At 37.3% G+C, this 13,186-nt stretch overlaps 2 protein-coding genes across 2 annotated transcripts; both read right to left on the reverse strand.

Annotated features, from left to right (window-relative positions):
* On the reverse strand, nucleotides 306–1,946 carry LOC104771186 (FBD-associated F-box protein At5g27750-like). The gene is made up of 3 exons (XM_010495674.1): nucleotides 1,017–1,946; nucleotides 782–922; nucleotides 306–660 (listed from the first exon to the last, which is right to left on the reverse strand). The coding sequence occupies exons 1-3, from the start codon at nucleotides 1,944–1,946 to the stop codon at nucleotides 358–360; spliced, it is 1,374 nt and encodes a 457-aa protein (XP_010493976.1). The 3' UTR covers nucleotides 306–357.
* LOC104771187 (replication factor C subunit 3) lies at nucleotides 9,881–13,186 on the reverse strand. The gene is made up of 11 exons (XM_010495675.1): nucleotides 13,028–13,186; nucleotides 12,828–12,938; nucleotides 12,613–12,645; nucleotides 12,205–12,373; nucleotides 11,535–11,716; nucleotides 10,949–11,085; nucleotides 10,721–10,819; nucleotides 10,566–10,635; nucleotides 10,407–10,481; nucleotides 10,236–10,281; nucleotides 9,881–10,131 (listed from the first exon to the last, which is right to left on the reverse strand). The coding sequence occupies exons 1-11, from the start codon at nucleotides 13,109–13,111 to the stop codon at nucleotides 10,073–10,075; spliced, it is 1,065 nt and encodes a 354-aa protein (XP_010493977.1). The 5' UTR covers nucleotides 13,112–13,186; the 3' UTR covers nucleotides 9,881–10,072.

A 13,186-nucleotide genomic window follows, 5' to 3' on the forward strand; every position in this document is an offset into this window, starting at 1 on the left:
TTTTTTTTTTTTTTTTTGTTTTAATTAACTTGCGCTTCATTTGACCAAAAGGTCCAAAACTAACCAAAACTTAAATAAATCTTAAATTGATTCTCATGACAAAACAAGACTCCTCCTCCTACGGCACAACTGAGTTCTTTTTTTTTGTTGTACTTCTGATGCCGATGGTTCTTTTCATTCCTGATCAACGCATGATTCGACATCTTTGGAGAACGTTTTATGAGTTTATTAAGCTCCTCGTACACATTCAGACATCTTTGGAGAACGTTTTGTGAGTTGTAACTATGAAAAATATGAGTCTTTTAAAAAAAAAATAAAAAGTGATCTTAAAAAAATTGCTAAAGCTCCATAGATGAGTCACTCCGCCGGTTCTTCTTCTTCAATGATAATTCGACATCTTCGAGACAGTTTTGTGAGTTTATTAAGCTCCTCGTAGACTTCCGAATTCGAAGCATATCGACGAGGATAGTCCATGACGAAACTCACAATGAGTTTCTTGAGGACTGCTGAGTTTTCAAGAAAGTAACTCGCTATTTTCATCTCCTCTTCCTCCCATTCGAACAATCTTTTTATCTCAACACACTCGAGAGTCGATACCAAACACTGAGGCACGTCTACGAGTTTTCTCTTCTCCATCTCCTCCTTTGCAAAATAAATTTTCTCCAAACACCAACAAAAAACCAAATTAAGGCCGAGTATTTCAATCATATACACATCCACTGAATTGAACAACAATGTTATTATATATATATACGCCAAAATCACAAAAGGTTTTACATACCAAGCTTAAGTTTTTCAGATTCGGGAAATTCTCAAGAAAAGCTGGCAAAACCGATAACAAGGAGCTTGGGAACACAGCCTGTAAACGTGATATGTTATTGAATTTGGGAATCGTTCCAACTTTTGAGTAACGATCAAGGGCCTGCAAACAACAAGAGAGGAAAAAAAAGGATACACATGTAAGATCAGTTTTACCATTAGACAAATACCATGAATAGTTAGTTATATATACATACCGTCACTGTTTTCTCAGAGATGATCATATGTCTTGCTCTAGATATCCCAGTAAGAAAATCACCGATTTCATTTCTCTTGGACAAGTCCTTTGTATCGAAACTCATATCATACGTGACAATAAACTTGATATCAAGGTCAACCATGACTAAAGAAGTCAGGTTCTTTACTAGGAATCTGCCGAATTGGTCTTGTTTGAGAGCCATATACTCTAGTCCTGGAGCATCAATCTCAAGCAGTGTGTTTGGGAATCTTGATCTACGAGGAGGTTCATGCGCAGAGGGAACATTAAACCTCTTCAGGCTCCCAGATCTCACACCCGCAACCACCAATTTATCCTCATCCATATCCCTTATCAAGGTCAGTTCTTCAAGACCAGGACATCCAGACACGAGCTTCTCAGGATTCATAGTACCAGACCATCTAACTTTATGAAGAATCATAAACTTAACACAAGGCATAGAAACAAAACCCGGATCCTCAAGAACCGAATACAAGAGCTTTAAAGAAACCAAAGTCTTGCTGGTAAATAGATTCAGAGGCATGAACTCGATATAAGGATTCAAAGAGCCATCATCATTCCGACGTTGCGTACTGCTCACGACATCAAGAAGTCGGATTCCCCGGTTAATCGCACTACTGATCCGGTCCTTGAACCCGATTATCTCACGGCTACTGTAATTCACCTTGAATTTTTCCAGGCGTGACTCAGGGTTAAACTCGAGGAACCTGTCGATGATGTTGATGAACACTTGTTTGTCTACATTACGGAAGTCCTGGCGGTTTAAGTCAAGTCCTGGAACATTAAGCCATAGATTCTTCCATCTGGTCGATAAAACACTCGTCTTCGCCGAATCTTTGGTCGGAAGGCATAAGAGTATTTGAGTGATCAAAGATTCTGGTAATTCGCTGAGTCTATCGAACCCAGGCATCACGATAGATAAACCCTAAAGAATATGAAGATAACAACTACAGCTAGCGTAATTAACTTGATCGAATCCTAGGGCGTTAAGTTATATAAATCGATTGAAGTCAGCTACGTTACAAAAGAGTTACTGTAGGATTCGTTTTGATTCTCTGGTCCGGCCGGTGCTCTTGCTTCAAAGGCTAAACTGGACTCAAAAGTCAAAACCCTCATTATAGTACCATCCTGAGCGGTTCTAATTCTACTTTGCGTTTCGAGANAAAAAAAAAAAAAAAAAAAAAGCTAATCCGTATTATTTTTGTTTTGGCATTTTAAAATAAGATAAATATTTTAAAATGTGCTATACAAAAAAAGTCACATGCAAAAACTGAATTTGGTGAAGACACATCATTAAATTTTATTAATCCTACTTCTCAAATATTGTTTTAGAGAATGGTTACATAATCATACACAAAAAAATTGTTAAATTTTGTATCAGTTTATTTTATTCACAAACAGTCAAAATTGCGAAAAAAATGTATCTTCTCATTTATGATAGAAAGTAAATAAATACAAATGAATGAATCAAATTTGCCAAAATTATCACTAAATTTTTATGAAAGATGTTAAGTAAATGATAAATATACTCTAGTTAACAACTTAACTAGTCTCAAGATTTTCGTTCATCTCTTTAAATTTTTTAATCCCCTCTATAAAAATTTCTCATCATGAGACCTTCCTTATACTCCTTCTAAACTATCATTACCTCCTACTCTTCAACATTAGGACTCTCCATGCAGGAAGCAAAACTTTATTGAGCCACACAATCTTAGTTAAAAGCGAGAGTAATAAGTGTTGTCAGAAAAAAAAAAAGCAAGAGTAATAAAAAGATGAAACGTTTTGGATTGATTTATTTAATTAAACAGTTTTAACTGCAACAAACTCGAGAAGATTCAAGTTTGTCTTACGTCTTGTTTCTAAGATAATCTAAAGATTACCACACCCACGAGCTGGAGAACACAAAGATAAGAATAAGTTATATTTATATGAATACATCCGAATTTCAAAAGAACCTTGCATGAGTTTAGAACTCACTTACTAACGATAGAGAGGGGTAGAGAGTTTAATCCTTTAATTAAGAATTCCAAAAGAACAAAAAAAAAAAACACACACTCATGAGAGCTTGCGTTTGAGAGTTTTGATCTCTTTCGTCAAGTCAGCAATCCCTTCTTTGAGTGTTGCTTTCCTCTCTTGTTCAAAATTCCAAAGTACCGGAACTGCGTACCGACCACTTGGGTTAAACTCGTTCAGTTCCACAAGTGCTGTCTTAACTGCGTTTTCTGCTTCTTCTCCCAACTCTTCTCTCAGGATCTTAAGTTTCTCATCTTCTTCATCCACCACTTCCTAAACAATCATAAACAATGTAATATATACGCACGCCAGAATCAATACCATCTGAAATGTGACCGATATAGTAATGGGAAAGTATCAAAGTAACATGAGACAGAACAAACCTTCATTTTTTCCCCAGTTCCGACCCGTTTGAATGGATTGTTGGTGTAAGCTTGAAGTAAAGCTTGGAGATCAAGCTAATCAAAGAGAAATGGAAAATGAGATTATATTTAGTAGATATCTAAATGTAATAGGAATAAGAAAGTTTTCCATTTAAGATTAGGAGAATATACTTTAGAGCTTATATATATATGGGATGCTGAGATGTAGCAAAACCTAAGAGAGATTAAGTTTGAGAGTTTGTGAGAGCTTAAAGTTTTGAGGTATTTTCTTTGAGCTAATAAGAGAGATATTCTTAAACTTCTCTGTTCTTAATCTTATCGTTTAAAACTATATTTGGTATCAGAGCCTGAAGATCAAGAAGCTGTGAGAAGATGACGGACGACGTGAGTTCGGATAACAAGAACAAACAGATTGCAGTTACAGGAGACAAACCAAAAGAAGGTTCATCTTCATCGTCCTCGATATCATGTCCCATGCTAAATGCAACTAACTACACGGTTTGGGCCATAAAGATGAGTTTTGTGCTTGAGGTTAACAAGGTATGGGAGGCAGTTGAAACAGAGCTGATCGATAGTGATAAGAATAATCTAGCCATAGCATTAATTCTGCAATCTATACCGGAAGCTCTTATACTACAAGTCGGAGGTTTAGGCATAGCAAAGAAGGTCTGGGAAACAATTAAGAACCGACATGTAGGAGCTGAGAGGGTCAAAGAGGCGAGATTACAGACTTTAATGGCTGAATTCGACAGACTCAAGATGAAGGAATTCGAGAAGATTGATGATTTTGCAGAGAAACTTTCTGCAATCTCCTCAAAAACAGCCTCTCTTGGGGAAACTATTGAGGAGTCAAAACTCGTTAAGAAGTTCTTATCGAGTCTTCCAAGAAGGAAGTTCATACATATGGTTGCTTCTCTTGAACAAGTGTTAAATCTCAATACCGTAAGCTTCGAAGATATTGTTGGCAGGTTAAAAGCCTATGAGGAACGTATCTCTGAGGAAGAAGATACTCAAGAGGATCAAAGCAAACTTATGTATGTTAATCAAGAGTCACAAAGTCGAGAATACAATGGAGAATACAGGGGAAGAGGACGTGGTGGAAGAACCTTCAGAGGAAGAGGACGTGGTCGCAGTACTTGGAAGGACCCGTCCCAAGTTGTTTGCTTCAGATGTGACAAAGTAGATCACTTTGCTTCACAATGTCCAGAGCGTTTGATGAAACTAGGTATAGTAGAAGCAAAAGAAAGTGAGGTTAAAGATACAGAAGAGGCTGATCAACTTATGATGCACGAAGTTGTCTATCTAAACGAAAAGCACTGCAGGCCGAGTAAGTTTGAAGCCAACACATATGGGAATAATATTTGGCATCTTGACAACGGTGCAAGCAATCATATGACCGGAGATCAGAGATACTTTGACACACTCGATCAGTCAATTACTGGGAAAGTTAGATTTGGAGATGACTCAAGGATTGATATCAAAGGAAAATGAACCATTGCTTTTGTTGATTCATATGGAAAACCGAGAGTAATGACTGAAGTATATTTCATCCCAGAGCTAAGGAGCAACATCATAAGCTTAGGACAAGCTACAGAGGCTGGTTGTGATATTCATTTGAAGGGAGAGTATCTAACAATGAGAGATCAAAATGGAAATCTCTTGGTTAAAACAGAGAGGTCTAAGAATCGATTGTATAAAGTTAACATGGGATTAACAAACAGTGTTTGTTTAAATGTCTTAGCTTCAAGAGAATCAAGTATGTGGCATGCTAGGATGGGACATGTTAACTATACTACACTATCATCAATGTTTACCAATGAGCATGTGTTGGGAGGTCCAAGTAAACCACTTGACAAAGAGATTTGTGGCTCGTGTTTACTCGGTAAGCAATCTACACAACCTTTTCCGCAAGCAACAAATTTTCGATCAACAAAAAGGCTAGCACTTATACATGGAGATCTCTGCGGTCCAATAACACCAAGTACAAGTGCTGGAAGTCGATACATATTCGTGCTTATCGATGATTATTCGCGGTACATGTGGACCATCCTTCTAAAGGAGAAGAGCGAAGCTATGGAGAAGTTCAAGAAGTTCAAAACAATGGTGGAAAAGGAGACAAAAGAAAAGATTCAGACCTTTAGAACCGATAGAGGAGGGGAGTTCGTATCCCACGAGTTCAACTCTTTCTGCGAAGATTCTGGCATATCTCGACACTTGACCGCTCCTTACACTCCGCAATAGAATGGAGTTGTGGAACGTTGAAATAGAACTTTGATGGAGATGACACGAAGTGTTCTGAAACACATGAAGATGCCAAACTATCTATGGGGTGAAGCTGTTCGACACTCTACTTATTTACTGAACCGGGTTGTAACTAGATCACTCAAGGATCAAACACCATACGAATGTTATCGAGGCAGAAAACCGGCGGTTGGACATGTTCGAGTCTTTGGTTGTATTGCATATGCCAAGGCAGACAAAGCTCAACTAAAAAAACTGGATGATAGAACTCGCTGTCTTGTTCACTTAGGAACCGAGCCTGGTTCCAAAGCATATAGATTGTTTGATCCTGACACCAAAAGAGTCATAGTTAGCCGTGATGTTGTGTTCGATGAAGCAAAAGGGTGGAACTGCAGCAAGAATAATTCTGGACAGGATGGAGAAGAGAGTTTTGAGTTTACAATTGGCGGTATCAGAGGTGATGATCCCAGAAAGGATAAGGTACACAAGTCGTCTGACCAACCTGTGGTCTTAAACGATACATTTAGTGAAGAAACAGAGCGAGATGAGTAATCAAACTCAGATGGAGAACCACCTGCAGAACTTGAAGAATCACCTGCAATAATTCCTCAAGTAGAAGGTAAAAGAATACGAACTAAGTCAAAGTACCTCGAAGATTACGTTTGTTTTCAAATTGCACAAGAAGAAGGAGAGTTGGCATTACTCTGTTTGAACAATGAACCGAGGAACTTTGAAGAAGCTAGTGAGTCCAAGGAATGGAGACGAGCTTGTGAGGAAGAGCTTGAGTCTATTGAAAGATTCAAAGTCTGGGATCTTGTAGACTTACCTGTAGGATCAAAACCAATTGGCTTGAAGTGGGTCTTTAAAATCAAACGAAATTCGGATGGGAGCATAAATAAGTACAAAGCGCAACTAGTGGCTAAGGGTTATGTTCAGAAACATGGTGTGGATTTTGATGAGGTATTTGCACCAGTTGCAAGGATCGAAACAATCAGACTATTGCTTGATCTTGCTGCTTCTTATGGTTGGGAGATACACCATTTAGATGTTAAAACTGCCTTTCTACATGGTGAGCTTGAGGAGTTAGTACATGTGAGTCAACCAGAGGGATTTGTGAAGAAAGGAAAAGAAGATAAAGTCTATAGACTCAACAAAGCTTTGTACGGTTTAAAACAAGCTCCTAGAGCCTGGAACAACAAGCTTAATTGGATTCTCATGGAGTTTGGGTTTGTTCGTTGCTCAAAAGAACCTTCAGTATACAGAAAGAGTTCCGATCATGATCTTTTGATAGTGGGAGTGTATGTTGATGACTTGTTCATCACGGGAACAAGTCTAGAGATCATAATGAGGTTTAAGGAGGAGATGTCGTCAATGTTCGACATGAGTGATCTCGGAAAACTATCATACTATCTTGGGATTCAGGTAAGGCAACACCAAGGAGGAATAATGCTCGACCAAACGAGCTATGCATTGAAGATTTTAGAGGAAGCTGGCTTACGAAACTGCAGCTCAGCTCACACACCAATGGAAGGAGAGTTGAAGTTATCAAAAGCAGAGAAGGAGGAAGAAATTGATGCAACTGTCTATCGCAAGCGAGTAGGTTGTCTTTGATACTTACTTCACACTCGACCGGATCTCTCATATTGTGTGGGAATTTTGTCAAGATATATGCAGAGTCCAAGAGTTTCACATGGTGCAGCCTTGAAACAATGTTTACGGTACTTAAAGGGAACTGTAAGCTTGGGACTGTCTTATGGAAGATCAAGGTTACCTAAACTTGTTGGTTACAGTGACTCTAGTCACAATGATGATCCAGCTGATAGTAGAAGTACTTATGGGCATATCTTCTATTTTGGGAACAGTCCGATCACATGGTGTTCAAGGAAGCAGGATGTTGTGGCTTTATCATCTTGTGAAGCTGAGTATATGGCAGGGACGGAAGCTACTAAACAAGCAATTTGGTTGCAGGATTTGTTAGCAGAAATTACTGGGAATTTGGTTGAGAGGGTTCTTATTCGAATTGATAATGAATCAGCAATTGCATTAGCAAAGAACCCAGTATTCCATGGACGTAGTAAACACATTGCTCGGCGATATCACTTCATAAGAGAATGTGTCGAAAATGGGTAGGTAGAAGTGGAGCATATTGAAGGCATCAGTCAGAAGCCGGACATTCTCACAAAGGCGTTAGGAAAAATCAAGTTCAAGCAAATGAGAGAGCTCATGGGAGTTAGAGACTTAGCAGCTTTAGAGTTCAAGCTTAAGGAGGAGTATGTTGGTGTAAGCTTGAAAAGCTTGGAGATCAAGCTAATCAAAGAGAAATGGAAAATGAGATTATATTTAGTAGATATCTAAATGTAATAGGAATAAGAAAGTTTTCCATTTAAGATTAGGAGAATATACTTTAGAGCTTATATATATATGGGATGCTGAGATGTAGCAAAACCTAAGAGAAATTAAGTTTGAGAGTTTGTGAGAGCTTAAAGTTTTGAGGTATTTTTTTTGAGCTAATAAGAGAGATATTCTTAAACTTCTCTGTTCTTAATCTTATCGTTTAAAACTATATGGATTCCATGCTGGATCCTTGAGGGTTTTCTGCCATTTTGAGCAAAGCATGGCTTGTTCCAACGCAACTCTTTCACCTCCAAATCTCTGTTTGCATACTTTTAAGAACGCATTTTCATCAACTTCTCCCATCCTCTTTATTCCGATGGTAGCTGATCTATCAGGAGGTCCTGATAGATCTCTCAAACCCTACAAAGAAAAGAAAAAAAATATTATAAGTGAAACCCACAAAAAACTCAGAAGACTAAATAAATAGTTGAAACCCACAAAAACATATATATCAAGTTATATTAATAGACTCAAGAAAGATAAAGATATAAGTATATACTCTAATCAATTCTTTGCGCGCTTCTTGTATCTCATCATTACTCTGACGTTCTTTACTGAGTAGGACTGAGTTTGTATACTCTAATTCTTTCAACTCGCAACGTTCCTCTTCCAGCTTTTTGTTCATCTTTTTCATTACATTCTCCAGCTTTTCATTCATCTCCTTCATTACTTTCTCCACCTCTTCGTTCTTCTCCTTCATCACTTTCTCCAGATCTTCATTCTTTTCTTTCACTACTTTTTTCAGCTCTTCATTCTTCTTCTTCATCTTCTTTTTGAACACTTCATTCTGCTTCTTCTTCTTCTTCTTCTTTTTGAACACTTCATCCTGCTTCTTCATAATTTCTTCCACCCCATCTTGAAACGTTTCGAACTGCTTATGACACTTCAAACTTAACATCAATAAATTTCTCCAGCCTTTCAACAACGTCCCTCAAGTACATATCATTGATCTTTTTCTTCTTCATTAGATTGCTTCGTCTTCTGATTTATTGTTCAGAAAAAAACTGCGATCTTCTAATCTCCAAAGTTGTTCACTTTTTTTTTTATAAGTACTAATAATACTCTGCATGTAACGAATAAATTATTTATTGAGACGCACACAATCCGAGCAATAAATCATTTATTAAGATGTCGCATCGTTCTGGATGTAAGATTTTTTTTAATGATTAGTTTAGTTTTCTTTTCCAATAAAAACTTAATACCCTAAAAGACCGAACCACTAAGAAAACGATAAGGTTTAAGTTAGTTTTATACTCCCTCCGTTTCAAAATATAAGGTGTTTTGGAGAAGTTTGTTGTTTCATAATATATGATGTTTTCAAATTTCAATACAACTTTTAGATTAATTTAGTATTTTATATTATGCAGTCTTGTTTCTGATTGGTTGAACTTGTTAAAAGTAAAGACTTCTTAATCTCCGTGTTTTGCTTAAAACATCCTATATTTTGAAACGGAGGAAGTAATATTCGTCATGCAATGGCTCATTAGTTGACAATGCATAGGCACACTACATTTTTTTTTTCTTTCTGAAAACTGAACCCCAGAGTAAAGAGAGGGTACATCGACGAGACTACATAACAAAGAGAGTCTGATTTACGTACTCCCTCAAGCACCAGCAGATGACCAAGTGAGCTCCATAGCCGTTTGTGCTCTAGAATCTTGAAGCACCAACTTGAAGCAGATGAAGCATGCATCCCTTCTTCTAAGTTCTAACATAAATGGATCCCATCACCAACATATAAACTTAAAATGCAGCATTGATGGTGGACAAAAATTGGAGCAATGTTGATTAGGCTGTAAGAAATGATCGAACGGAGATTCAAGGATTGGGAGCGAAATTTGTGCCTAAACCGTTTCCATAGTCATTGAAATTAACAGTCTGAGAGAAATAAATAGAAACATCGAAGTTAAAATGACCCACTAAAATCGAAACCTCAGATCACACATAAAAAACAGTACAAGTGCAAGTCTGTCCTCTTTTCCTCGATTTGGAACCCTCCCTTCCCCTACCCAAATGTTGAAATGAGGAAGTTTTTGTATATGCTCATAAACTTGGCCACAAATGCTGCAGCGTAACACCAACACAATAATCACCCATTAAAATATAAGAAAGATGATATATTATATTATGTAGCCTGCCAAATGCAATAACTAAAGAGTTTTATATACCTTCAATGTGAAATATGGCTTTCTGACCTAATCGCATCCGATGTTCCTGTAAGAAGGGCCAAAGACATATTATCAAGCAAGCCATCAAAACAAAAGGATGGGACTGGGAACACAGATGTTGAGATAGAATTCACAAGCTAAGACTGAGAGCGGTGTAACAAATATTCTTACATAATATGCAGCCCAGTGGCAGACTTCAAGCTTTAGCTCTGAGTCCAGTTTCCTCAGCAATTCATGAAGAAGTCTCTGAGAATGCACAAAACTATGGGTAAAAAAGACAAAAAGGACCCAAATACATAATATATAGCTGAATTAGGTTATGTTTAAGACCTTTAGTATGACTTCTGGTGGAATGCAATTAACTAGCAATTCATACACCTTTCCACGCACCTGAAATAACCTGAAGAAGCATACAAGAGATGTTATAATTCAAAGTATCTTTTAAGTTATATATTGTAAAACTAAATGATTCACTAGAGTCTGACTTTTTAGGGCTTTGTTCCTTCATCATGTCAGTTGCTATTTCAGTAACATACTCTTCCCAATCCATAGGAGATATCACTTGATTACTTGTGAACGGATAGCTACAAAGAAAAACAAATGTGAAGGGGGATATCAAGATCTAAGTAGTGTAAGTTAAATTTTTAAAACATGAAACAACAAAAGAACCAAACTTATTGATTGTCTGTATAGATACAGTATGATATGCTTACTTTTGGACACGACAAGTCTCAAGTGACAAAATAGCTCTTCTAAGACTGCGATTTGATTTTTCAGCAATACGAGCAGCAAAACCCTGAGGCAGTTGCAGACTTTCTTTCTTTGCAACGAACTCCAACACTTTCACTATCTGGTACCAGGGAGACACATTTTTGTTAACAATAATCTTGAATACTTTATATTTTTTTGGAAGAAAGTTTACACAGGCCAGAAGAAGCAAACTGAATCTTATGTAATATTTTAACACCGTAAGTCTTAAGAGACTTCTCAATAAGGATAAAAGCAGATAAACTAGTTTTCTTGCCAATCCAATGAGAAGTACACAGCAAAATGGCAAGAAAGTATACGAACCTATATCTATATTGTGTAGATCTTAAACAAAAATGCAACATCAAGATGGGCTTTTCTAAGAGAGTATTTGATATGAGTTTTCCCACTAAAAGACACAAAACAAGATTTGGTGTCTCAACACTGAGCTGAACGACAAAGCCTCATGCATTAACAACATTCCACAAATTTTCTTTGCGGATTATTTATACAGAAAATATTCTACAAATACAGAGGGAACAGCTTGTGTACCTCTTCCTGCGAAGGTGCATTTATGCGCACATTAAGACAACGAGACTTAATAGCTTCTGTAACCTTTGAAGAGCTGTTACAGCATAAGATGAGACGGCAAGATGAGCTATATTTCTCCATTGTTCTCCGCAGAGAATGTTGAGCTTCTCGTGAGAGCTTGTCAACCTCATTTAATACCAACACTGTCACAACAAAATAAAACACACACAAAATCATGCATTCGAGTACGCCCAAATACTTTTGACAAATATAAGACATCATCCAATATCGTAATGTGAAAAGAAGTTGAAAAAATTTGGCAGATCATAGAGGCAAAACTTCACCAAGAAACGTTGTAAGAGACGAGAGATAAGTTGATAATTAAGAACAAAGAACCATCTTAACGAATAAAAATAGAGATTCAGCTGGACAAGAAGCCTTAAAACTAGATATATGAGGATACCATCGAATTGATCATGTTGAGAAAAGGAAACAAACACTATAGAATAAACCATAAAATGTAGACCAAGTCAACCACAGAAGTATACAGATTGAAGATGACATCCAATTCCCTTATAAAAGTATCACTCTTTGTAGTTGAATAAAATAACTACTACTATGTAATCTGACATGCAAAATGTCTCCACTAATGATACTGTGGTACAGAAAAATAGTTAGGCGGAATTATTACCCTTATATCCCTTCTTTCCTTTAGTGTCAATTGGTCTGTTCTTAGCCATTTCTTTAATTATCTCCTGAACGATGTATCGGTCCTGAAAGCCTGCATCACTTGGAGTAAGCTCCACATGATTGGTGCTTGATAATGTAGTCAGCTCGAGATCAATAGTTCTACTCCCAGCCTGCATTGTTCAAAAGATTAAAGACAATGTTATCAAGTTAAATTCCGCCAAGAAAGGGCCACCAAAAGAATTGATAGCAAACACAATTCACTTCTCTGCATTAACAAGTTAGATGATACCACCCGAAACACGAGTTACTGATCCAACAAGAGCACAAGATGAATATGGACACTAAGCATTGAGGACCTTTAGAACAAAACGCAAAGAAAACAGAGAGAAAAAAAGCATGTGCAACTCACATCAACTTTCCACGCCCTGTTCTCCACTTTCACCTGCAGTCAAGTAGTAAAATTAAGCAACTTGTCAGTTTCCATATGACAAAAAGTAGCAATCGGAAGATAAAAATGAATCTAAAGAGGATATAATGAGTCAGTGCTTCGCTAAACAGCATTAAGGGTACAAACAAAGTCTTCATCTTTTAGTTTTGAGAAAGGGTTTCAATTAAAAAGGATACCTTCTCTGCACTGGCACCATATATCTGCTTGAGAAGCGCCATGATTAGGGTTTTCTTACCCGAACCTGACGGCCCATAGAAGAGCAAATGCGGACAATCTTGCTCGGTAACCTTAATAGGAGAAATCGAAAAAATCAGATTCCAAATCATCGAGAAAAAACCCCCAAAATGAACTAGGGTTTGAACAAAAAAGGGCGTACCAGTTTCTTGAGATTTTGGGCGATATCTTCATGAACAATGACCTTGTCCAGTGATTTCGGTCTGTACTTGTCGACCCACAACATCTTTGCTTCACCACCGGAGGGTTTTCGGAGAAGACAATGAAAGTGGCGGGAAACAAGTCAATCGTCTTCTTCTTC

The sequence above is a fragment of the Camelina sativa genome, chromosome 20, assembly GCF_000633955.1.
Source record: "Camelina sativa cultivar DH55 chromosome 20, Cs, whole genome shotgun sequence".
Taxonomy (NCBI): Eukaryota; Viridiplantae; Streptophyta; class Magnoliopsida; order Brassicales; family Brassicaceae; genus Camelina; species Camelina sativa.